The sequence below is a fragment of the Choristoneura fumiferana genome, chromosome 15 (assembly GCF_025370935.1).
Source record: "Choristoneura fumiferana chromosome 15, NRCan_CFum_1, whole genome shotgun sequence".
NCBI classification, from domain to species: domain Eukaryota; kingdom Metazoa; phylum Arthropoda; class Insecta; order Lepidoptera; family Tortricidae; genus Choristoneura; species Choristoneura fumiferana.
The window spans coordinates 14,431,322-14,458,834 of NC_133486.1; the positions used below are offsets into that span (position 1 = coordinate 14,431,322).

Consider the following 27,513-nt stretch of genomic DNA (forward strand, 5'->3'; position numbering starts at 1 on the left):
GGCCAAGAGCGTGTCAGACACGCCTAAAATAGGGTTCCAGGCCATTACGAAAAACTTAAGTAACGTTTTTCTATGGATTTCGTAATTTATACGGAATCTTCCAAGTTTAGGTATATTTTATTCCTCAGACTGCTATTTAAGAGTAAAACTGCAAATATTTCTCAAACAAACTTAGCCGTTATAGTTTTCCTTGAAAGTTTGATATATTTACTACCATCCTGAATTTTTTCAAATTTTTCCATCCACCGGTTTAGATTTTAGAGGGGGGGGGGACACGCTCGATTTTAATGAAAATTTGCACTTTAAAGTTGAATATATCGCAAAAAAATCAATGAATCGAAAAATCAGCCCAGCAAATGCCTAATGGTTTTACACGACCTATCCAACGATACCCCACACTATAGGGTTGGATAAGAAAAAAAACCACCCCCACTTTACGTCTATGGGAGGTGGTACCCTAAAAAAATTTTTTTACAGTTTTTATTTTACCATTTTGTCGGAATACTTTACATATTTATCCGTGCAAAATTACAGCTTTCTAGACAGACGGACAGACAGACAGACGTGGCGAAACTATAAGGGTTCCGTTTTTGCCATTTTGGCTCCGGAACCCTAAAAAGGAGTCTGAGTCGGTTCCGATATCGTAGCTGATTTAGTGAATCAGGTCTCTACTTGCTGTCGAGATTACCCAATAACCCATGTCTAGTTTGCTTGTTTGGTTGTTTGTAATAGATAAAATCAAAAACTATTGAGCCTATTAAAAATGTTCTTATTATCACGAACGTGTAAACTTTTCTCAGGACATAGACAAAACCGCGAGCAACAGCTAGTTAGTTACCTTCATAAAATTGCAATTGTGCAAACTATTTAAAATCATAAAGCCTGAGATAGTTAGGCTTGAACGTCGCTAACGTAGCTAATTCGCCAGAAGCAACTAATTGTGTTTTAATTTTGAATAAATGTCGTGTCAATGTAACAGTGGATGTTAAAAATGGAGACATTGGAACACGATATTCTTACAAGAAGGGATGAAAAATTCCTTTGGAAACCATTCTTTAGACAGGTGCGTATTTTAAGATCTCCGTACCCGAAGGAACCCTATTGCTGTCACTCAGTGTCCATCCGTTTGTCCGTATGCCACACAGATTTCACAGCCAAAGTTACTTTACAATAATTTTTGGTATTTTTGTTAACGCAAATACAATTTTGTGTTTCTGGCAGTCAGATTTGTGCGATACTCAATAGGGATTAATCTGAAAGTGAAACAAGACGAGTTCTGCATGATCACATTATATCACACAAACGCAGTTATTGTGCTCGTGGAGGAGCGTGGTAAAGACATTATTAATATTATAGGAATTATCTTATAGGTATTTGTATGTAGCGGTGCTTGGGCCAGCGACTTCGTGTTTGGTTTGAGTTTTGGGGCCCCAGCAGTCCTCATACCACAAGTGAGACAGGAAGCTAATTCAACAGCGGCAATCAGCGAGGACATGGCATCATGGTTATGTGAGTGTTATTGCAAAATTTTATTTAACTTACAATGGCTTCCTCTCAGATTGAAAAAGCTTGGGTTATTTCCATGTGGAGGCAAAAATGGGGACTAGGAAATGGAGACATCACACAGGCACTATTAGCTTTGCAGGTAAACGCTGGTTCCACGATGTTTACCTTCAATCATCATCATCATCATCCCAGCCTATGTGCGTCTTACTTCTGGGCACAGGCCTCCTCTCAGAATGAGAGGGCTTGGGCTGTAGTTCCCACGCGGGCCCAGTGCGGATTGGGAACTTCACACACACCATTGAATTGCTTCGCAGGTGTGTGCAGGGTTCCTCACGAGGTTTTCCTTCATCGTAAAGATCGTGGTAAATTTCAAATGTAATTTCGCACATGAATTTCGAAAAACTTAGAGGTGCGAGCCGGGGTTTGAACCCACGATCCTCTGCTTGAGAGGCGATAGGTCTAACCACTACGCCACCACGGCTTCATGGCTTTTACCTTTAATGAAGACCCCTTATTATGGAATTCGCGTACTAATTCTGAAAAACTCAGAAGCGTGAGTTTGAGTTCGAACACTGCACTATACTTGAACTTGCACTGTTTGCATGTATGTATTAAATTAAACCAACTTCCAGTAGTCGGATTGGCTTACAATTTGTAGTTAAGATGAAATTACAAGAAAAATCAACAAAAAGCAAATTAAAATTGTTTCTCTCTTACAAAAACATATTAATAAGTTTGTAAATACTGTTTTTCAAGAGGTTAGGGAATTTTTGGAAAAGATAAATGCAACGTGGGATGGTACTAGAACATTGTTTTGGTCTGCTACTATTTTGCTTTGAATAAGTATAAAATAAAGTATTGTGTAACGAAACTAAAACAGTAAAAATGTACACAAGACTGATATATGTGATGATAATGTGTCCAAGATAATTGATTCTCTGGTAGGGTTCGCAAATAACTTTTTAATTAACTCACATTGAAATTTCTTTATAATAATAAAATGATAAGGGCATTGTTTCATTTCAGCTTCCGCTTCCGGAGTATCTGGAATATTCTGGGTACTGGTGCTGCCTTACATAGCTACAATGTATGGGAGAAGAATATCATTCCTAATTGTTACTTTAAACTCTATCATCGGTAACATTGTCTTCTATTGTAGCAGCACTGTGTTACAAATTATAGTCGCAGAGGCGATGCTCGGTGCTGCCAGAAGCTGTATTAACACTGTCTCACCTATGATTGTGGCTGAGTACACATCTCCACAATACAGAGGTTTATTCCTAACAATAGAGGCCGTATGTGTCTTTTGGGGCATTTGGGTCGCAAACGCCACTGGAACATTCAGCCATTGGAAGAACATAGGAATTATTGGCATTGTATTTTCCGTTTATACCAGTACTGCATTATTTTGGCCAGAGTCTCCACATTGGTTAGCTGCTAAAGGCAGAGTTGAGAAGTGCACTTCTGCATATAGATGGCTACATAGCAGTAGTAATAAATCCAAAGCGGAATTAGAATTTTTGATCGCTGGTAATAAGGTTGAGAACAGTGGTAACGTCATAACTGAATCGAACAAGAACAATCTGGCTGTAAAAAGACTAGTAAGTAAAGCAGTAAGCGTTGCTAAGGATAGACAATTTTATGGGCCTTTAATGATTAACTTGATTTTATTATTATTCATGGTGTTTTCAGGGAAGATGATAAACACAATGTATGCTTTAGTTGTTCTTAAAAAGATTACAAGTAGCACTAGTGCTGCATATTCTGGGATGCTCATACTTGACGGTCTCACTATTTTTTCAGCATACGTGGGTTGTGCCTTGACTAAAGTAATTAAATCAAAAAAGTTTTTTTTGGTTTCCTCTTTTATCAGCATCCTTTTTATGTTTATGATATCATTACATTTGTATCTTATTAAATTTAGTGTTATTGCAGAAAGCGATATAGTTTCTCTAATACTATTGTCATGTTATTCAGTTTCATTCAGCTGTGGGCCTTTAATTTTAGGACAATCAATTGGTTTTGAAGTGGCTTCTTTTAGATTTAAAAGTTCTATTTTTCTCATAGCAGCGCTAAGTGCGGAAATAATTGTAACTATTATTCTAAAAATTTCTCCTCTGTTATTCAAAACACTTGGGATGCACGGAATGTTTTTGATGTATGGACTCACGTCATTGTTTTTTTGGGGATTGTTGTTCAAAGTAGTACCTGAAACTAAAGACAAATCATTACAAGAAATTGAAGAAGAATTTAAGAATAATTAGGTGCTGTTGGTCGTAGACAGAAGTCGTAGCTGCAAGTAACACCAAGGAATGGACCAGAATCACAAGTGCCGTGGAGCTATTACTTCTCGTGAAGGATCAAGAGAAGTATGCGGAACTGACTGCCAAACTTCTCTAGGTGGGTATAGGCGCTATAAAACGAAGAAGGAATCTTGAAATATTAACTTTTTATAAGTTTTGCTGTTAATGTTAGTTTCATATGGAAAAATATCATACTTATTGGAGCCAACACTCATACTTGTTATTAAAATAAAAATAGGTAGTACGTTGTTTCGCAGACCAAATTTTAATAGAATTTCGTTTAACAGATATTCTTTCTCATATTATTGTTTCATAGAATAATCAATACATGGAACAATTACTTTGAAGAAATTTGTATCATTGATTTTTGTTACAAATAAAAATCATTATTTAGGTATTCGTTTCATAGAATAACAAATCAAATATTATTTAGTCTTATATTATTTAGTTGATATAAAACTTATTACAAAGAAAAACATTTCATGTGGTGGTAGTTTCTAAACGTTTTAATTCATAACCTGCGACAAAATGCATACCCTCCTATAACGGTAGCGATTCACTTTCTGGTGCACCTGACCATATGGTCACAGTTCTTACCTAACCTTACTTCTTTTCTGGTATCAATTCGCTTAGTGGTGATGTCACAGTTCTAACCTAACCCAACCTACTTTTCTGATAGCGATTCGTTTTTTGTTGGGGTCACAGTTCTAACCTAACCTAATCTACTTTTCTGGTAGCGATTCGCTTTCTGGTGAGGTCACAGTTCTAACCTAACCTAACCTACTTTTCTTGTAGCGATTTGCTTTCTGGTGGGGTCACAGTTCTAACCTAACCTAACCTAAACCTACTTTTCTGGTAGCGATTCGCTTTCTGGTGGGGCCACAGCTCTAATCTAACCAAATCTAACCTACATAAAATTACTATATTCAAATGTGTTAATTTTTATTAAATTATGGACTATTTTGACATTTTCGTTGAAAATAAATATTGTGAATTAACAAACCGAAAAAAAAAATTATAAAAAAATCTATGGTTTGACACAATTGTTAAATAAAATAATTTCACTATAAAATTCATTGAATTATGTTTCTATTTATTTATTAACTTTGGCACACAAAACAAATTGTAAACATGCGGTACAGTAATGAGAATATTTAAGGCAAGAGATCATTTACAATTCAAACTATGCGTACACATCATGAAAAGAGTGATACAATTAAAACTTAAAGAAAAGAAAAGTATCAATATTTATAAAATATAAATACAAGAGAAACTATACATGCATTTAATTAACAAACAAAATTAAAAGTAAGACTGACTTGTTCAAATGTACCTAACATTCTTTATTTTATTTAAAATCATATGGGGGGGTTTTGGATTCAGTCGGTTTTTGGGTTTCGTGTCCGATGGGTTCAAGCGAGACTCAATTGCTGGTACTCACGTGACCGTCTGTCTGTCTGTCCCTCACGGTACAGTTGGAGCTACACTAGCTACAGTCAAATTTTCACAGTAATAAGCATCTTGTTGAGTTGACCCAAAGCGAAAATTATCACAAAAATATTAAAATGCTTTTGAGTGTGGTAGCCACATAGCTAAAAACACGTAACTTTATAAATTTATTGTAAATTAACTATCAACTTGTACTTTGTTTAAGCAAATAAATGACTAATTTCTGGTTACTGCAAAATTTTATTTCTTTTTCTATGAAATTTGATAAATGAAAGCAGATTGACTAGGCAGATCTAAAAGACGAGCGTGAATGGGAACGTTGGAAGAGGAAGGACTAGACGAACGTACCACGATTTTAAACAATTTATTGAATCAGGCGTTACTTTGCGGAGGTCTATATGTGGGAGATTAAAGGAAGATATCAATAGGTAAAACAGCGTTCAAATCAACACAGCATATTTATTTAGAAATAAGGCATTTGTCCAAGAACAACAATATATGCGATATATTAAATTAGCATTAATTATGACTATGTGTAATAGTCTTTTAAACAATGCAACAGTATCATCAAAGTCACTTACTTACAGGGGTTCCACCATCAGGTAGGTATAGTAATTTGTATGAAGCACAACGATAAAGACACAGTATGACAGTAATGACAGTATGAACTAGTTTCTATAGGAAAATGGCGTTACCTGGACTACGTCAACAGCTCAGAGCACAGCTTGTGCGATGTTCGCAACTGAATGATATCTGAGCCGGCGACGGCAGGTAGGTCCTATTTATAAAAGCGAACAAACAAATGACGTCACACCGGGTGGGAGCGGTTTAGCGACCAACTTGTTTACGAGCTAATTTGGAACCGTTAAAATTCAAAATATATTAAAAACAACTCTTCTCCCACACGGCCATACTGACGAGCAGCCGACTCGGCTCGCGATATTTTACAATACAATACAATACAAATATTTTTGCACACAACAAACATTTTCTTACACTGACACAAGTTTATCAATATTTATTACAGTTACAGTCAAAGAAAATAATAAAACATCACAAATTTGTCCAAATCTTACAGATTATGCAGCTTCCAAGCTTAGTTTAGCTTAATTATTAATTAAGTCATCGTTAGCATCGATGGAGCTAATTTCCTAAAATTTGGTTCAAAGTCAAAGTCAAAGTCAAAGTCAAAATATTTTTATTCAATTTAGGCTATAACAAGCACTTATGAATTGAATTGACCTAGTATCGATTGAACGGTCCAAATAACATGGCAAGAAATGAAATTGCAATGATGAGCCTACGATTGAGTGTCAATTCACATGACAGTGGTCAATTTGCATGACTGAGTGTGTCAATTCACATGACAGTGGTCAATTAGCATGACCGAGAGCGCCAATTTACATGACAGTGGTCAATTAGCATGACCGAGAGCGCCAATTCACATGACAGTGGTCAAATCGCATGACCGTGGTTCAACGTTGATGATCGTGTTGTACGCTTAAACGACTGAAACAGTCCCAGTCCGTGATATGCTGGCCAGGCAACACGTAGCATGAACAATCATATAATGAACAGGACGTCTGGACAAAAAGGAGAAAAAGAACAGTTGCCAAATTATTGTAAGCAATCTGAATCCACCAATAAGAGTGTAACTCTTAAATCTTTGATGCTGACAAACTCGGAGTGTAGCGAGTTGGTGTGACTTAGATACAACACCTCACGGTTAGTGTAGACAATTTTCGTCGTACTTGTCTTGTTATCAACAACTGACGTCAAGTGAAATAGTCAACAGTAAGAAACAGATTGTCACGATGCTAAGTTAGTAGTAAGTAAACAATAATATTCGCGTTGCACATATTTTAGTTTCAAAATATTGCAACGCTCGGCACGGGTAGCATGTAGGATAGTAAACTCATGTCTACCCCTTTCATCGTAATTGTACCAAATTTATGCAATCAGGAGATGAAGCAAATTTATATGTGTGACTTTTAAAATTGCGTAAAAAGTCTCAAAAGATGGCACTAGTATACACAATTGATGTCTTGCCGATTTATTGTATTTATTAAAATTGAACAGAAAAATGTGAAAACAAATAACCAGCAGCTTCATTTTATTTTTACGTTTCAATTTATTTTTATTTCATTTTATTAATTACAAATCCAATCTCAATTGTTGTAATTTACTACTCGATGCCCAAATTATGTATGTAATAACAAAATTTTTAAATTCCTAGAACTATCAAAACGCTATGGTCATTCGTGGCTCGAAATAAATTATTATTTAATTCGATTACTCCCATTCTATCATTGAGACCAGCGACAAGCATCTAGCAAAAATCAAGCGCTCCGCATCCATCATTAGGATTGTTAAGTATGATGCCTAGAACGGAATGACAAACTATAGAAATTTACTCATTTATTACTAACCGTACGTTGCTCACAAGAGTATTTTCGACTGCTCTTGAGGGTAGTTTTAGTAAGGCCACTGCCTTCAAAACGTTTGTCATCAGTCTCAACCCTCATCGTAACCATTGGTACGTTACATCTAGAAACAATCGACTACATAACTCGGCCAAGCTGACACTTCGCTGCCAAAACATGTTAGCTAATAAAGAACCTTTTACCATTGTAATTCGTACATACAATGTGTAGCCCTAAGTCACGGGCTTGATCCCAGGTCGCGCCAGATAAGAATATACAATCTTGGCAAAACGTTTTTTTTTTTACTCTAAACAGGTTAAGGTTTCTTTATTGCTATTTTTAACGACAAAATAAATATGACATCTCACTGAATAGGAGAAAAATTAATAAAGCCAGCTTAATAGCTGCCTGGCAAAGCCAGAACATACTTTACGTACCGCGATTTTACTGTTCAGCGCTTGAAGGGACGTTATGATTACTAGAACCAGCTCTGGTTAGAACTAGATCAATTAGTGTCAATCATCCCATGATAGCTCTATCCTAGTACAAATCATTATTATAAGAATAACGCCGAATGTACCTACTATGTGAAGTACAAATGATACAACAAAATACGAATTTTATAGCTATCGAAATAATGTCCCAATACAAGACTATTTATACCCAGAACAGTTTAAGGTAAAGTTTCCTGGCTTACGAGAACACTGTTACTATGAGTAAAAGTCGCGGAAGTTTAAAACAATAAAATATAAAGACACCGTATAATCAACACATGTGCAACTTTATGAGATAAAGATTATATAGATTATGGATCCGGAAACATTAGTTCACTTCAGACTTTCAAATAAGTTTTATTATTGCAGGAGCTTTTATAATAAAAATGATTACTCCAAAACAACAAAAATATAAATACTGTCACAGAATTACTATTATTGACGAAATGAGCTAAGCGACCGGTTACACTGTGTGCTTGTAGTTATAGTGTTATCATACCACAATTGTACACAGTTTTCAAACAATCATTTCTCATTCCTCATTAACTTATTTATAGAATCACTGTATTAGGTCACTGAACCGCATTTACAAATGTACTTAGGTAATTTAACCCATTTCAAAAATGGTTTTGATGATATATATAATACTGTTAGAAAATAAAAAGTAAAAACAAACTATTAGCCTAGCCTGTCTACCGTACGATATGTTCAAGTAGTCAGCTTGAAATACCCGTTAATAAACAAAACAAAGTGACGATACGTCGCCATCTCATCTACCCTCAAATGGGAAATATAAAAGTTCATGTCTTTAGTGATGAGATAAATTAACCGCCATGTTCAAAACACAATTAATTGAATTTCGCTGTACACTCTATAGACAGACATAACTTTATTCGACATCAAACTTATATTTATAGAAAAACATTTGATGATGTCTAAAAGTAATTTGTCTCAGAGCGGATTTTCAATAAATACCTTCATATTTTTGCATCTAACGTGTGACCAGCACAATCAAAATCAGCACAAATAAATTTGTGTAAGAATAGTACAAGAAATATATAAATTTATAGATTAAGAACAAACAGCAATAGCGTAGTGAACTGTGCTAAATATGTATGAAACCAAACGCAACCAGTTGCTTAGGTACTTATTAAACACGCACCGCACGCCTACAACGTGTTTCAAAGTCAAAAAGAAGGCAATAGTATTAGAGGTAAGAAGAAGCAGCCATCCCGCTCGCGGGGAGTGCTTATTACAAATTATTTGTCATTATCAATATCATTATTATTTTGTTTTATATTGAAGTGGGCAGATGTCCTCAAGAGTTAAGTAATCTACGATTACTAAGATCATTTATAAAAACACACTTATAATCCTTGCGATAGCAGGGTGCCTAGATTTATCGTAAGTAAATGCAGTAATTCGCACTACCCAAAGGTTTCATCCATCTACCCAAACACAGAAGTGCTTATTAAACTTGTTAGTATTGTTGCTAGAAAGACAGTAAAAATACATAATAGGGTAGTTGACACCATGAAACAAAAATTCTAGGAAGCAACCCTTTTAACATCAAAATAATAATTAACTGTAAAACTTGATTTTTAGTAACTTTGAAAGAATTAAGTAGTCAACTGAGTTTGCAACTAAGTGACGTTACAGGTCAATAACTGCCGAATAAAATTAATCGGCAGAGTATGTAAGTTTGGTAATCTCAAATACCAAAATATTAAATGTCTAAAACCAAAATGTCTAGAACCACAATTTACAAAATAAAATTTTATCGTCAAGCCAATGCGATACAAGCAGGTTTGCAAAATGGGATTTACCGGTCTTCGCATCTCATCCAACTTTTCTTTGCAACGCTGAAGGTTCACTCGTCGGTACCACCATCGCAAGTAGGGGTGAGGGCGTCGGTGATGTCGTCAGGTCGCTGCGTTGCCGGCGCGTGTATACGCCACCTTGGAGCATGTACACGCCACGTCGGCGCATGTGCACGCCACGTCAGCGCCCGTGTACGCCACGTCGGCGCATGTGCACGCCACGTCGGCGCATGTGCACGCTACGTCAGCGCCCGTGTACGCCAGGTCAGCGCATGTGCGCGCCACGTCGGCGCATGTGCCGCCACGTCGGCGCATGTGCCCGTTATCGAAAGATGCAGCATTGAAGTCCATGAAAAACATCAAAGCAAAAATGCATTAATAATTTAGTAGGTACACGTATTATCCCGCTTCTGATGTGGGAGATTAAAGGAAGATATCAATAGGTAAAACAGCGTTCAAATCAACACAGCATATTTATTTAGAAATAAGGCATTTGTCCAAGAACAACAATATATGCGATATATTAAATTAGCATTAATTATGACTATGTGTAATAGTCTTTTAAACAATGCAACAGTATCATCAAAGTCACTTACTTACAGGGGTTCCACCATCAGGTAGGTATAGTAATTTGTATGAAGCACAACGATAAAGACACAGTATGACAGTAATGACAGTATGAACTAGTTTCTATAGGAAAATGGCGTTACCTGGACTACGTCAACAGCTCAGAGCACAGCTTGTGCGATGTTCGCAACTGAATGATATCTGAGCCGGCGACGGCAGGTAGGTCCTATTTATAAAAGCGAACAAACAAATGACGTCACACCGGGTGGGAGCGGTTTAGCGACCAACTTGTTTACGAGCTAATTTGGAACCGTTAAAATTCAAAATATATTAAAAACAACTCTTCTCCCACATATATAAAAAAAAAGTATATGTAAGTCAGACAGGTCGCAGTTTTAATACTAGATTTAAAGAGCATGTTTCGGCATATAGGAATGAGCATCCTGATAGATCTAATTTTGTCAAACTTCTGTTAGAATTAAATCATTCTTTATTCTTTGTTCGTTACATTATTGCGGCAAGGGGTTTCGTCTCGATGTTTTAGAATGCATGGAGATAATTAGGTACAACAGTATGGGGTCTATTATTAATGAGCAGGTAAATTTAGTATCATCTCCCTTGCTATGGCTTGGGTCTAATTTCAGCAATTACCATTGCCTAATAAAACACGCCTTGACAGTAAATAAATAAAAAATCAAGGTAGTTTTGTAAGACGGTTAAAATTTATTAATATTTTGTGGGTAGTTTTGTGCGCGCGAGACCAATCATTCATCTAAGTATAAGTGGTTACTTGGGGAGTTACAGTGACAAATTAAAACGTTGGTTGTGGTTTTGTTAGTGTAACAACTGGTAGCATGTTGTTCGGTTGTGTTACTTTGAAGATGAGCTCTGGTTGAGTTCGAAACGTGTCAGTGTGGTGTGGTGGTAGTGACAGATAGGTTTGTGTAATTTGTGTGTGTTCTTACAGTGTGAGGTGGAGGAACAGCATGAACACGCATATTTTGCATAAGCTTAGCTATCATAAGGTCGCGGGTGAGCAAGGAAATTCTTTTAGTTCATTGAACGTACCACGATCAAATAGGGGACGTTTTGAAGAAAGGTCGGGTCAGGAGTACTCTAAACCGACGTGCATGCATGAAAAGATTGATGAATGTAGAGGAAACGAGAGTTGTATGCCAGAATCGTAGCAAGTGGAATGATGTAGTCTCTGCCTACCCCGTTGGGAAAGAGGCTTGATTTTATGTAATGTATGTATGTATGTTCTATGAAATTTTCTCATTTTTAGGGTTCTGTAGCCAAAATGGCAAAAATGGAACCCTTATAGTTTCGCCATGTATGTCTGTCTGTCTGTCCGCGACTTTGCTCAGGGACTATCAATGCTAGAAAGCTGTAATTTTGCACAAATATATATGTAAACTATGCCGTATGCATATTATGTAAAAATTGTTGAATTAAAAAATTCAAAAACATTTTTTTTAGAGACTCCCATAGACGTAAAGTGGGGTTGATTTTTTTTTCTCATCCAACCTTGTAATGTGGGGTATCATTGGATAGGTCTTTTAAAACCAATAGGGGGTTGCTAAATCAAGCCCCCCCCCCTCTAAAATCTAAACCAGTGGGTGGAAATATTCAAAAAAAATCAGGATGTGAGCAAGTACTATCAAACTTACAGGGAAAACTATACCAGTTAAGTTTTCTTGAGAATTATAAGTAGTTTAAGAGTAAATAGCAGCCTAAGGTATAAAATATACCTAAACTTGGAATATTCCGTACAAAATAATAATAATAGTAATAATAATAATAATAGTCCTCCACATCGGTTTCGATGACGGCGACCCTGACTAAATATATCCATTGTATAAAATTTTGCAAAAACACTTATAATAACAAAGAAAAACACTTATTTTCTAGCGTGCGCTCTAATATGGCTCGCTAGACCGAACTTAGTCTTGAAAACTCTATCGCAGGGTGCACAATAGAGTTGGCCTTGTGAATTGTATGTATAAGTATAGGAGGGCTTGGGTCTGTCTTTTAAAATTTGGCGTTTGAGATCGAGTGCTGCCAAGCGGTTCTCTTCAAAAGCGCCAATCGATCTGAAGATGGTAGAACGCCACGAAGACCTGTTCGAAGCAAGCCCCTCCCAACCCGTAGGATCAATTCCACAGGCGTTAAGGTGCCTCTTAAGTACGTCCTTATAGCGCAGATGCTGACCGCCGTGCTTTCGTTTACCCTGAGCCATTTCTGAATAAAACACAGCTTTGGGTAACCGGCGATCATCCATACGCAAGACGTGCCCACACCACCTGAGCTGGCGCTGCATGAGGATAGCTTCCATGCCGTGCATTCCGGAGCGACGCAGGACCTCACAATTAGAGACACGATCCTGCCACTTGATATTCAAGATAGACCTTAGACACCTAAGGTGGTATGTGTCGAGTTTCCTGATGTCTGTTTTGTATAGGCACCATGTCTCGGCTCCATATAGAAGGACTGGTAGAATTAGTGCCTTGTAAACACTAATCTTAGTCTCGAGCTTTAGATCATGGGATCTCCAAACACGATGGGTAAGTCGACCGAAATTGGCTGCGGCGTTAGCGATTCGTGAAGGTATTTCCGAAGCTAAAGTGTTGTCGTGCCTGATATTGCTACCCAAATATTTAAAGTTGGACACCTCCTCCAGTGATCTGCCCTCCAGATACACTTCAGCTTTGTCAGCTTCGCAACCCCGAGGTGGCTGTTTAAGGATTTGGGTCTTGGCAGCACTAATAACCAGGCCGAATCTTTGACAGGATCGATTTAGTGCATCAACGTAACTTTGGAGGTGGACCATACTGTCGGACATGAGGCATACGTCGTCAGCATACAGTACCTCCAATATGGAGGTCGTCCGCACTTTCGACCTCGCCCGAAACCTAGAGACGTCAAATACACCCCTCTCAGATCGGAAGCTAAGCTGAATTCGATCGTCACAATCCTGTAGTGCGTCCCTCATCACAACCGCGAAGTAGATAGCAAAGAGTGTCGGCGCCATCACACAACCCTGCTTCACACCACTTGTGACTTGGATCTCCTCAGAAAGTTCATTTTCATGTTGAACCTGCGCTTTCATGCCGACGTGAAATTGGCGTATAAGGTTAATGAATTTCTTTGGGTACCCAGATTTTTGGAGCACAATCCAGAGAGCCTCGCGTGGAACTCTGTCGAACGCTTTCTCCAGATCGACAAAACACATGTAAAGTGGCCGTTGATGTTCTAGGCTTTTTTCCTGTAACTGCCTGACTACGCTAATCGCGTCAATAGTGCCTCTACTGGGACGGAAGCCACATTGACTCTCCGGCAGACACTTCTCAGCCAATTCACTAAGGCGGACATTGACAATGTGCGCAAGGACCTTCCCAGCGCTAGCAAGGAGTGATATGCCACGGTAAGAGCCGCAATCGGAGACATCTCCCCTTCCCTTTGTACAGCTTACAAATCACAGCATCCCGCCAGCCCTGTGGAATTTCCTCACTAGCCCACACCCTCAGGACTAGCTCGTAGAGCCCCTGTAAAATGTCCTTTCCGCCATACTTATATACTTCCGCAGGAAGTTGGTCCATTCCAGGTGCTCTCGAATTCTTGAGACGTTTGACTGCTTTCACGAACTCCTCGAAAGATGGTGGATCGTCTAAAGATTGACAGACTGGTAGTTGCTCAAGAGAGTTCACGTAGAGCAGATTAGCGCCAGCCGCGTCGGGATTCAGAACATAATTAAAATGCTCAGCCCAACGAACCAGTAAGTCGGCCTTATTCGTAATTCGGTGTTGTTTATCTTTAGTGTACATTGGTGCAGATTTCCTTACACGGGGGCCGAAAATCGCTTGCACTCCCTCAAAGAATCTACCAGTCTGATGAGTGTCAGCACAGTACTGTAATTCAGTAGCTTTCTTTTGCCACCACTTATCTTTTAGTTCGCGAACTTTCGATCTCAAAGCCTGACTGGCGTTCCTTTTTCTGCGTGCATCCGTTGTTTGCGAATTTAACTCATGTCTGTGCGCTTCGACTAGAGTAGTGATCTCTTTGTCTGATGAGTCAAACCAATCTTGATGTTTCTTCGCAGTTCTTCCTATAATCTTCAGCGCACAACCATAAAGATGTTTTGAAAATAGTTGCCACTCTTCATCGATAGACAAAGAATCTGTTTGCAGAGCAGCATCAGAGAAAGATTCATTCAATTCGTCCCCTAGTTCCGGTGAAGCAATCAGCCTTGAGAAAGCTAGCACTGGCGGAATTTTGTGAGGTGCTCTTCGAGGTGTTTTAAGCTGTAGGAGCATCTTTGACCTTATGAGACGGTGGTCAGTCCACCCCAAAGCTCCGCGCATCGATCTCGTTATCAGGACGTCACGCAGATCCCTGTGGCGGACAATGACATAGTCTAAAAGATGCCAGTGCTTAGATTGTTATGGGTTGCCGAGTAAGAAATAAAAGAAATACTACTATGAACACTAATACACTATATTGATTTGACTAATTTTAAATTTAAGCACTACCAGTATCAGTGACTGGAACTTAAAGTTAACTTAACTTATAGAATTAAGGGATCGATTAGATCACTACTTACAACTAACTTATTACTAGCTACTTATCACTACAGTTGAGCGCCAGGAAGGATTTAGACTTCGTCAGGGATCCTTGCCTATCCGCCTGCCACCGGCTAGCGTCCAAATTTAAAGTCTACTAAGCGCTAAACTAAACGACCTCCTCCTGATCCCAAAGGGCATGTCCTTACGCTAAAACAAAAGAGCGTCTGTCACTCACAACTGTCTCTTGGAATTACGGGAAATGAGATCAAAGATTGCAAAAGTTTGTTGAACTTACCCCTTTGTCACAAAACACCAAAAACAATTAAATTATTAAACTAAAGTAACTTAATTACTTCAATGTCTTTAATGTGTCGGGTACATTTCCAAGATAAGGTGTACACTGACCGACACCCGTCCGTCCTTAGCTTGAGACGAGAAACGTAATGACCATTTTTAAACTTATTTCATTATTTAAATAATTATTTTGTGCTACCCAATCCATCTTACTACTAGTACTTATACTTTTAATAAATAGAAAAAGATGAATCTCACCGCGTGAGATTTGAACCGTGAACCATCTGTTGTCTAGACGCCCTTTGCTGCCCCTGAGCCATCGAGCTAACTACACTGCACTCGGAATTAGGCGATCGGTTTCCTATCTAGCGAGTGACGTCATGACATTGCCTTATCATTGTCCCTAGGCGCTTCAAAATGGTCATGACATGTACCTCCTCCCTCAATAAAAAAAAATGCCATGGTATTTTTTTTTTATTGTTTTTTATTTGTTATTACCATGATAGAGGTTTTAGATCTTTCACGTGCCAGTTACCCAACACTTTGCCCGACGGGTTGCTTAAACGAAATATATTATTTGACAACTTATCAATAATGATGGCCTTTTCAAATTTGGGAGCTAATTTCGCCATAAACTTGTTGGGTGCATTCGACAATAGCTTGGTCTTTTTCCAGACTGTATCTCCTATCTTAAAGTCTGCACTCGATCTACGCTTACTATTGTACCGCTGACTACTTTGCTCATGAGCTGCTCGCAAGCGACTCTGAACCTTGATATTGTTTCTATTTCTGGACTCTAACTGCTTAATGAACTCCGTGACGTTAATTTCATGTCTATCATTAGGACTATATACCACCTGATCTGCCCCTGGCGTTGTGAAGTTTGGCACAGTGGTTTCTCGACCAAAGAATAAATATGACGGTGTGTAGCCTGTCGTTTCATGTACCGCAGTTCTAATAGCATGCCCTATCTCTGGTAGATAATTGTCCCACGTATTGTGTTTCCCTGGCTGTGTATACGTAGCAATCATCGTACCTACAACACGATTAACGCGTTCTGTTGGATTACTCTGAGGATGATAGCTGGGCGTAAACCACAGCTTGCTGTTATATTTTGCCGCCATATCTTTGAAGAGCTGACAGTTAAATTGTTTACCGTTGTCACAAATAATTGACTGGGGAGCACCAAACAACAGGAATTGCTTCTCCACTATCTCACAAATCTTGTCAGCCTTTCCTGTCCTCAACGGAAACAATAGCACAAACTTACTGAACCAACACGTTATGACTAAAAGCATGGTGTTACCATTCTTACTCTTCGGGAAAGGTCCCATTAAGTCCAAAGATATTATTTGCCACGGATACTGAACCTCTCTGTGTCGTCCCATAAGTCCAGCAGGTAATTGCTGCGACACTTTGTGCTTGGCACAAATCTCGCATTGCTGTATGTACTGCTTCACTTGTTGAAGCAAGTTTGGCCAAAAATATCGCTGTTTAATCTTAAAATAAGTTTTCCTGATTCCTAAATGTCCAGCCGTAATGTCGTCATGACATTCTTTAAGCACCTTAGTTCTCAACGCCTCCGGGATGTAAAGCTTCCAGTCGTGTATAGAATTAGGAAACTGGCTTAATATAACCTTTTTATACAGCAAATTGTTCAAAACCCTCCATTCAGATGGTTCTTCTTGCTTTAATACGTCCCTAACTTTGCCTCTATACCACTCATCCTTGTGTTTTTCCAAGATGTCTATAGTAATTATTTCTGTATTCGTATCCTTATCCACCCCTCGGGATAGAGCATCAGGTACTGTATGTGCTTTACCTGGCCTATGCACAATATCATAACTAAACTGTTGTAGCTTCATCGCCCATCTGGCCAATCGCCCATGTGGGTCTTTCATCTTATGAAGCCACTGCAACGCACTATGGTCTGTAACTACGGTAAAGTGAACACCATCTACGTAAGGCCTAAATTTCTCTATTGCATAAACCATACTCAGTAGCTCTCTTTCCGACGTTGAATACTTTCGCTCTCTATCATTGAGCTTCCTACTCAAATATGCAATCGGTTGTTCGCCCTCTTCATTTTTTTGGCACAATACCGCACCTATGCCATTGTTTGAAGCATCACATTGTATAACAAACGGCTTTGAGTAGTCGGGACAAGTGATCACTGGTGTTGTTGTTAAAAGTGTCTTAAGCTTCAGGAACGCCGATTCTGCCTCACTAGTCCAAACTAATCTCTTGTTTTTTTTTTTTTTAGTTAAATCATGGAGTGGAGATGCGATGATGGAAAAATTCTCGACAAATCTCCTGTACCAGCTAGCTAATCCGATAAACCTCTTTAACTCCGTGTAATTTCTAGGCCTAGGGAAGTTGATTATTGCCGCCACTTTTTCAGGATCAGTCCTTAATCCTCTTTTGTCAATGACATATCCCAAGTATCTTAAACTTTCCCTGGCAAACCTGCACTTGTCTACATTTATAGTCAATTGTGCTGTATGTAAAATATTCATCACCTTCTCAATTAAGGCCATGTGCTCATCAAATGTTGAAGAACATATCACTATATCATCTAAATATGCCCAGACTTTATCGTCATTTGAATGAAACAAGATGTCCATCAACCGTTGCTGAGTCTGGGAGGCATTTACTAAACCAAACGGCATCACCTTAAACTGAAACAGACCTCTCCCGGGCACAGCGAATGCCGTTTTTTCTTTACTGCTGTCCTCTAATGGGATTTGCCAAAATGCTGACTTGAGATCAATGGTAGTCAAGAACTTTGCATTTCTAAGATTGTCTATAACAGTTGAAACCCTTGGCAAAGGATAAGTATCTCTTTTGGTAACCTTATTCAATTGTCGGCTGTCCAAGCATAAACGATTGTCCCCATTTGGCTTCTTGACCAATAATACTGGAGAACACCAAGCGCTATGTGACGGTTCCACCACATCATCTCTTAACATTTTGTCAAGTTCTTTGGTGATTTCTGCTTTAATTACCGGAGAGAAGTTGTATTGTTTCTGATGGACCGCTTTATTTTCACCTGTGTCTATGTGATGTTTCAATATATGTGTCCTACCTAAACCTTTACCTATTGTGTCCTTCATTTTGCTGATTAGAACAGTAATGCGATTATTTTGCTCCTCAGTCAAATCCTCCCTTGACCATATAACTGGTTCTTTAACTGCCAACTCATCAAGTTTAACTAAAAAACTATCATGATTCTTGAATTGTAAAGAGATTCCAAAATCATCAAAAAAATCTTTACCTAAAATCAATTGTTGACTCAACCTAGGCATAACAATTGCCGGAATCACCCTAAGTTGACCATCCAACATAACTGGCATGTCAAAAATTTCCTTAACATCATGAGGCGCTCCATCAGCGGTCGCCACCTGGAAACGTTTAATGCGCGTGCCCTCAAACCTATGGACGTTAGAACATCGGAGAACTCCTTATTAATTACCGTACGATTTGCCCCTGAATCGAGAAGACCTACAAATTCGTTGTCTAAGATACTTATCCTTATGTAAGCCCTATTGTCATTATGTTTATTTACTAGTACGGGCATATTTCTCCATCAGTGCGAGAAAAATATTTTGACACTACACCTAACCATTCCTGCCACTCCTTACTATTGTTACTAGGGGAGAAACCTAATTGGCAGAATTTGTGCTTCTCCCTTGTGGGTTTCCCGAACAATCGCAATCTTTAGATGTCACACCAAAGCGTCCACATTTATAACAAAATAATCGCTGTTTCGGTACACCACATTCCCTAAATAAATGTCCTCTTTCCCTGCAATTCCAGCATCGCTTTACACTGCCAGCACCATTACCAATCTCGTCTACTTTAACCATTTCTGGATCACCCTCGTTACTGTAGTCTGCGTGATAAGCCAAATCGGGTTCTAATGAGTTCCTGAAGGACCTTGGTTTCTCAAAATTATCACAATTCACTTTCGTTCTCTCTACTACCCTAAGAACATTGATTAAATCTGGTATTGAGCAAAATTCGTCTCTGCACACCGCTCTTTGATAATAAGGTTGTAAATTCTTCAGTATTATCGATAATTTTTCCTGTTCAGAAATTTTGACCGGAAGCCTATTAAACATGTTTTGCATGACCGCTATATAAATTACGACCGATTCATCACTTCCCTGAGTTCTCGCGTTTATTTCTGTCAAAAGTTCCTCCTGATAGAACGGTTTCTGGAAAGTTCTTTTTAGTAAGACTACTAAGTCCTCCCAATTACTGGCATACTCTTTATTAGCTCTGTACCAGATGAGCGCCTCACCCTCAAAGAAATCGATCGCGTAACGCCATAGGTCATAATCAGTAGCATTCCTAGCATCCTTAAGTTCGGATACTCGTTCCAAAAATGCATTAATACTTAAATTACTACCAGAATATCTAATACCCCACTGATAAATAGGGACTAATTTTCGCTTTGGAAAGTCATCTTCAACCGTCGAGGTTCGAAGTAGTCTACCGCGGCTTCCCCTCTCATCTCCCCACTTGCCTAAATTAAAACTGACATTGCGGTTCCCGTTAGTCTCAGGAAACCTTAAATCTTTAGTACCAAATCGTTCATCACTAGAAGACCCTGGTATATCCTTATTCGTTTCTAAATTCTTAACTATCCTTTCTCCCAAGACACCTAAAGTCTCATGCAATACTCGTTTATCATCAGCCGTTAAATTTTCCTCCTCATCTAGGTCATCCTGCACTACCAGCTTGTCTAACAGAAGTTGACATTGCTGTTTTAGCCCATCTTTCTTTATACCGTGGTCTTCTGAGTCTTGTGGTACTAAATCTAACCTATTTTCAATGTGATGTAGCCTGGAAATTAACCGTTTAAATAAAGCTTTGTCTGGCTTACCCACTATTTCTGAAACATAATTAGATAACGTGTTAAGTTTCGCCGAACAAATCTCAAGCTCGAAGTCAACTTTTTGCGCCCTATGCTGTGGTATTTTAATTTCACGTGTGAAATCCCCCGATTGCTCACTACACAACAACTCTTTGAGCAACTTTTTTAGAACCGGCGCATTGGCCTTCAGCGTAATGCCTCGACACTCTAGCTCATATTCCAGCTCATCCTTCAACAACAGATTAGGGTCCATGTTAACGAACAATGTGTTGCAAACTATATAGTACCAAAATATACTTTAAAATGTGAGGGTAGTTTTAAGTCGTAATTTAGAAAAGGAAAAAAAAACGATTATTTTGTTTCCCGCCTCAGTAACACTTACTATTAATGCGCTGTCGTCTTAACATCAAGCAGCAAATGCTCAGCAGTGGGATGCAACAGTGGACAAAACCTTTTACACAATAACAACGTAAATATACAACACAAGACCTCAATTTGGTCTCGTGAAAGAAATATGTACCTAAAAACAAGCACTAATATTCACGCACTTAAATGCCTAAACTTAAGTTACCTAAAACGGCAGCAATCAAAGTATGTATGCTCTAGATTAGCATTAAAAACCACCAAATGCGCAGGTACCTAACTATAAAATTCCTAAAAATTTTCCAAAAACAACTAACCGTAAATTAAAGTAGGAATTATATTAAGTGTAACGAAAGGTACGTTTACCCTTAACTTCAAATAATAATATCGGTTACAAAATTTTTGGATATAAGTATAAATAAACGTTAATACGCGTAGTGCTAGAGAAAACAAATTGGTTTATAATACATTTAGAACGAGTAATCGATTGCTACAACGAATGAATTTATATGCTAAAAATAATTCTTACACTTTAGATCAAAACAATTATGGTAGGTAGTGTCGAAAGTTTTACATATAAATGACAATGGTACACGTTTTACGTTATCACGGCCACCAACGTTAATACGGCTTAATATACTACAGTGGTAAAAAAAGTATATCAACTGAACCGGTACATAATATGTAAGGTACGAGTAATTAACAAATAAGACTATGTTACTTATTTAATAGGGATAAATAAAAACCGTTCGTCAACCCATTAAATTTTAACGTTGGGCGCTATTTTGTTATGGGTTGCCGAGTAGGAAATAAAAGAAATACTACTATGAACACTAATACACTATATTGATTTGACTAATTTTAAATTTAAGCACTACCAGTATCAGTGACTGGAACTTAAGGTTAACTTAACTTATAGAATTAAGGGATCGATTAGATCACTACTTACAACTAACTTATTACTAGCTACTTATCACTACAGTTGAGCGCCAGGAAGGATTTAGACTTCGTCAGGGATCCTTGCCTATCCGCCTGCCACCGGCTAGCGTCCAAATTTAAAGTTTACTTAGCGCTAAACTAAACGACCTCCTCCTGATCCCAAAGGGCATGTCCTTACGCTAAAACAAAAGAGCGTCTGTCACTCACAACTGTCTCTTGGAATTACGGGAAATGAGATCAAAGATTGCAAAAGTTTGTTGAACTTACCCCTTTGTCACAAAACACCAAAAACAATTAAATTACTAAACTAAAGTAACTTAATTACTTCAATGTCTTTAATGTGTCGGGTACATTTCCAAGATAAGGTGTACACTGACCGACACCCGTCCGTCCTTAGCTTGAGACGAGAAACGTAATGACCATTTTTAAACTTATTTCATTATTTAAATAATTATTTTGTGCTACCCAATCCATCTTACTACTAGTACTTATACTTTTAATAAATAGAAAAAGATGAATCTCACCGCGTGAGATTTGAACCGTGAACCATCTGTTGTCTAGACGCCCTTTGCTGCCCCTGAGCCATCGAGCTAACTACACTGCACTCGGAATTAGGCGATCGGTTTCCTATCTAGCGAGTGACGTCATGACATTGCCTTATCATTGTCCCTAGGCGCTTCAAAATGGTCATGACAAGATCTAGGATGCATCCACGAGGTCTTATGTTTCTCAGCAAGCCGGAAGAAAGTGTTTGCAATGCTAAGGTCGAATTCTGCACACAGCGACAAGAGGCGTAATCCGTTGTCGTTACACCCACCAATTCCATGCTTGCCAAGGACCCCATTCCAAAGTTCATGTTCGGCGCCGACTCGAGCATTAAAATCCCCCAATAGGACGATTTTGTCATGTTTTGGGACACAAACCAGGACTCGACGAAGATCTTGGTAGAAAACCTCCTTATCCACATCCGGCGAGGGTAGAGTAGGAGCGTAGGCACTTATAAGATGGACGTATTTGTTACCCGAAACTGGCAGGCGCAGAGTCATGAGTCGGTCATTGACACCCTTAGGTAAGTCACTCAGATCTCTAGCCAGACCATTACGAACTGCAAAGCCCACGCCACCACCCGCCCGTTCACCGACGGGACGTCCGCTCCAGTAATAAGTATAGCCACCAAGTTGTTCACACAGCTCTCCACTGTCGCTCAAGTGAGTTTCACTAATTGCGGCCACATCAATCCCGTAACGGGCCAACTCTCTTGCTATGAGAGCAGTTTTCCTTTCCGGACATAAGTTACGGTCATTATCTAACAAAGTTCGGACATTCCATGTAGCAAAGCAAAGTCGTTTGGGTTTTAAGGGATATCTCGTATTTTTCTGTGTCTCTTGACCGCATTGACGATGACTGAACGCCCGCGGTTTGGCGTCCAGATTATTAGTGAGGCGGACTATTTATAGGCCACCTTTTCTAGGCCCCTCCTCTGTGCAGAGGAAAGCAGAGCGATCCTAAATAGGGCTGCTTTGTCGTCAGTCGTGCTGCCGAACCCAGAGTCCCGCCTCCATCGACTCCGGAAGCGACCACTCTCTCCTGACCGCCTACGTGCGGGATGCTAACTAAGGCTTCGGCACATCGTTGCCATAAACCCCACCACCAACACCCCATCGCCGCAGGACTTCGTACATCGGATACCTGCATGAATAGCCAAGGGTCATCTGCGCGTGAATTTATTTTAAGTGGACAAACTCTTGCGCTGGTGCAAATCCACTCTCTCGTCCCGTCCTCTGTGTTCCAATGGACCGGGAAACCGGTACGATTGGCAGAGATCAGGATGCAGCGATAGGCCGCATACCACTGTATGGATCCTGGTAAACGCCCTTAAGGTGCTTCGCACTACCTATTCGACTTGACAGATTTGAATATAGTGCCCTGTCAACGCAGGTTTGACCGGGGATCATCCGATAACTACTCTACAGATGTTAGTAGATGCAGTCCCCTTCCCTAGGTTTAGCCCACTGTAATATTGTGGTTTACCGGAGTGTGGCCGCTGTGACTACAGCTTCTTGGAGCCACTAGGGAAGAGATTATGGAGGTTGATAGATGCTACGAAACACTCCATTACACTCCGTACAAAATACGAAATCCTTAGAAAAATATAACTTATTTTTTTCGTAATGGCTACGGAACCCTACTTCGGGCGTGTCCGACACGCTCTTGGCCGGTTTTTCCATTTAAAGTAACCCTTAATTATCTAGTTAAATTGAGCACAGAACTGAAAAGCTAAAGTTTACTCATATGAATAACGCTCTAAAATTCATTCATAAAATGTAATTTTCTCTTCAACCTGTTGAATTTTAATGCAGATTTGGTGGATTTTATAAAGAGCTTATTATAAATTTTAACTGTCTGGGAAAAATCTGTTTTTACGCCAGCCCGCTATAAATTGAGGGTGACATGAACAATGTTATATTATTACTGGATATGCTCAGCGCCTGTTTATGCGAGATCAATCCATTTTTGGATGTGTGCTCCATGTTAATAGTTTTGAGAATGAACTCGTAGAAAGATTGAAATGTGCTAGCATTTCATGGATTTTTTGTGCTAGTTGGATCTATGATATGTATTGTTTGAAGTGGAAGAAGAGAAGAGCGGATTCTGCAAGTTAACTTACACTAAAGTTTAACTCTCTTTGATTGAACCCAGTCTTACAAATTACATACGAAAATAATGAAATCTCTTAGCGAGGCTGCTATTTAGACAATTAAATACAGGCCGTTTTCCTGTCAATTATGATTTTCTTACAAAAACAGCGAAGAGCAACTGACAAGTACAAACTGCGACTGCATTAGAATTAACTTAACGTTACGACCACACCACATCTAGTCCTATCCCTCGATATACCCCTGGCCGCCGTCCGGCGTGATCTAATGAACTTTTTAAATTAAAAAAGGCCCGGACTACATATCCCACGCCCACGTATATTTCGTCCCGGGGGGCACTAATTTAATTACAACTTCCGGCTAAGGTGTCATTTGAAATTTCCCCAAATTTTCCCGCTTTTTGGACAACCCTAATAAAGAACCTTGGGTTAAGGGAAGTGCGTGAACGCTTTAAATTTTATTAGAGATGGGACCGTAGGGTTGGCAGTGACTGGAAATTACGTTTAGAATCACAGACATACACACAAACATCACGTCTGTATTCCCAAATGGGGTAGGCTAGGCAGAGCACACGAAACGTTACCGCTTCGGAGCCACTTTTAGCAATTTTAGGTTTAAAGATTGTCAAAAAAAAGGTACAATAGTGACAGGTTGGGTTGCTAACCTGTCGCCTACGGTATACCTTAACCTATATCCTTTGTCGCCTCTTACGACATCCACAGAAGAAATGGAGAGGTGTAAGTCTAACCACACGGGAAATTTTAGTTTAGAATCATTGTGGCCAATTTAATAGACATCGTCCTCCGGTCAATTTTCGTATTTGAGGTTAGGTAAGGTAAATGTCCGAGTGCTCGACACGCTAATGCCCAATAGACGACACCCTGCTGTCATCTCTATTGCTAATGACATAAGATTGAAGATGCCAACTATCGAGACAGTGACGAGCAGTCGTACGTTTACCTTATTTCTTGTGTTTTCAGTTACATCGTTAAGTTTCTTGCCGGATTCTTCTCAACAGAGGTCTTTTCGAACTTGTGGTAGATTTTTTGACATTCATAAGTGCTTGTTATACCTAGCCTAAATTAAATAAAGATATTTTGACTTTGACTTTGAAGTGAAGTTCTCTTGGAAATAAAGTTTTAGTTCTTATTTTTTTTTTATTTGACTGGATGGCAAACGAGCAAGTGGGTCTCCTGATGGTAAGAGATCACCACCGCCCATAAACATCTGCATCACCAAAGGTATTGCAGATGCGTTGCCAACCTAGAGGCCTAAGATGGGATACCTCAAGTGCCAGTAATTTCACCGGCTGTCTTACTCTCCACGCCGAAACACAACAGTGCAAGTACTGCTGCTTCACGGGAGGATTAGCGGGCAAGATGGTGGTAGCAATCCGGGCGGACCTTGCACAAGGTCCTACCACCTGCACCTCACACCTGTCCTTCACCTGTTTAGTGATTAAAAAGCAATAGCTGTTATCTAGATAGTCCTAAATAAAGAAAACTAGTCATGATTTGAGGGCTTCGTGATAATAAAATACCCATAAAAACATTGATAAGAAAGTATTATCATGAAAACGTGGCAACACTTTGAAATATTTATTTATTAGGTTGATTTTAATCTCTATTTAGGAACACTACAAACGTCAAGGGCAATTATGTAAACCTAATGGGGAGATTACGCAGGAGCTTGGAAGAAAAATACCATAACGAGATTAAGGCTTTATTGCCTAACATACTTGAAATCACAATCGTTATCATCACTCTTTCTGTCACACGGTGTAAGACGAGGGTAGAAAGAGACGGTGAATACGATCACATACGTCAGCGTGTTAGACAATACGGTCTCTGGCAGACAGTTGATAGTCAAAGAGGCTGAAAGAGTCAGTATGCAGGCACTTACAACAATATGTTTAATCTTAAAGGTCAACTGCTATTGACTGCATTCTAACTGCAGCTGCCGACTGACCATATTATATAGGATTACGGCTATCCTGCAATCTGCGTATAGTTTTCCGACTGCAATGTTACGAGTAGATAGTTGTATTATGCAAACAGACACAAATTAAACACATTTTCAAAATTATTTCATGGACGGGAATGTTTGGAAATAATTCCGATCCCCATTGGCGATCCTCAAGCGCGCGTTTTAGACGCCCAATGTATGTGTGTATGTTTGTATGTATATAGGTATGTATGTATGCAAGTATGTATATAATGTATATATGTATGTAAATACTTTATTGTATATAAAACACAAAATAATACAAAAAGAAAACAACAAAACCAAAAGAGTACAAAGAATGTATCCCTAAAAGGGATCTTTTCAAGCTAACCTAAACTAGAAAGGAAAACTCAAAGATAGGCTCATGCAGCCGCTCTCGGTGTAAACGTGCCTTTTTCTCAGTGCGTGCTAAAAAATCAACGTCCTTAATTCTAATATAAAATAAATGCAAATAACGATTATGCCTGATTAATGTCCCGTTCAGAATGTTGACGTAGTGTCAAATATCGAATGATTTACGAGCGGCATTGTTTGACGGCTTATTGTTGCTTTTACAGCCCCCAACAAAGGTTTGTAAAACCGCGACTTACAAAAAATTTGGACCTTTTTAATATCCCCCTTAAAGCCTGCGTCTCCTGTCACTTTGCCCGCGAAATGGAAAAGATATAACCAAATATTTGCGTTCATTTTTCAGTTTGCGGCCACGGAACGAGCGGAGCGGATCGAATATGAGAAAAATCACATCATGCATTATGTCAATGAAAAATGATGGCGGCAGCGTTATTGATTGATGATAAGTGACAATACCACTTTTATATACATTTGCTAGCTGTGTGGTGAAACTGAAAATGACTAGATGCAAATTCACAGTAGTAAATGTTTTTTTCACACCTCTCCTTCAGAAAAGTAACTTTTCCTCCCTGTCGAGAGGGAGCAAAGTGCAACTTTTCTGTTCAAGGCTTTTCTAAGTGTTTTATTGCAAATGCCATTTTTTGAAGTTGATAATTGTAAAGCCACGCCATTTTCTATGCTGGTTGTTCTTTAATAATACTTATTTAGATATTTTTTTTTCAAGTTTCTTAATGCTCGGTGTGAAAAGTTGTATGAGCCACTCGGGAGCAAAATTATTTTCATCTTGGGCGTTAACACTTGAATCCCTCATTACGCTCAGGATTCTACTTAAGAATCCCTCGCTACGCTCAGGATTCTACTGTAGAATCCTTCGCTACATTCTGGATTCAATGTAGGTACGC

The 27,513-nt window shown here is 39.0% G+C and overlaps 1 protein-coding gene and 1 long non-coding RNA gene across 4 annotated transcripts; one reads left to right on the plus strand and one right to left on the minus strand.

Moving 5' to 3' along the window:
* Nucleotides 1-851: 851 nt before the first annotated feature.
* LOC141435555 (arabinose-proton symporter-like) lies at nt 852-27,037 on the plus strand. 3 transcript variants are annotated; one of them, XM_074098268.1, is made up of 5 exons: nt 852-1,063; nt 1,371-1,509; nt 2,533-3,107; nt 3,787-3,906; nt 26,955-27,037. In XM_074098268.1, exons 1-4 carry the CDS (start codon nt 983-985, stop codon nt 3,904-3,906), a joined length of 915 nt encoding a protein of 304 aa, XP_073954369.1. In that variant the 5' UTR covers nt 852-982; the 3' UTR covers nt 26,955-27,037. The 3 variants fall into 3 exon arrangements, with proteins under 3 accessions (XP_073954369.1, XP_073954367.1, XP_073954368.1); XM_074098267.1 differs by lacking the exon at nt 26,955-27,037 and having other exon boundaries at nt 853-1,063; nt 3,787-5,658; XM_074098266.1 differs by lacking the exon at nt 26,955-27,037 and having other exon boundaries at nt 2,533-3,879.
* On the minus strand, nt 21,483-21,899 carry LOC141435696 (uncharacterized). Its single transcript, XR_012452214.1, has 2 exons — nt 21,867-21,899; nt 21,483-21,778 (listed from the first exon to the last, which is right to left on the minus strand). It is a non-coding gene; the product is annotated as an uncharacterized lncRNA (long non-coding RNA).
* Nucleotides 27,038-27,513: the final 476 nt, after the last annotated feature.

Excerpts from the sequence above, each read along its gene's own strand:
- LOC141435555 (XM_074098266.1), top strand. The coding sequence starts at position 983 with ATGTTAAAAATGGAGACATTGGAACACGATATTCTTACAAGAAGGGAT. Across the intron at positions 1,064-1,370 it reads GGAAACCATTCTTTAGACAG|GTATTTGTATGTAGCGGTGC; the intron begins GTGCGTATTTTA and ends ATTATCTTATAG. Across the intron at positions 1,510-2,532 it reads GGACATGGCATCATGGTTAT|CTTCCGCTTCCGGAGTATCT; the intron begins GTGAGTGTTATT and ends GTTTCATTTCAG.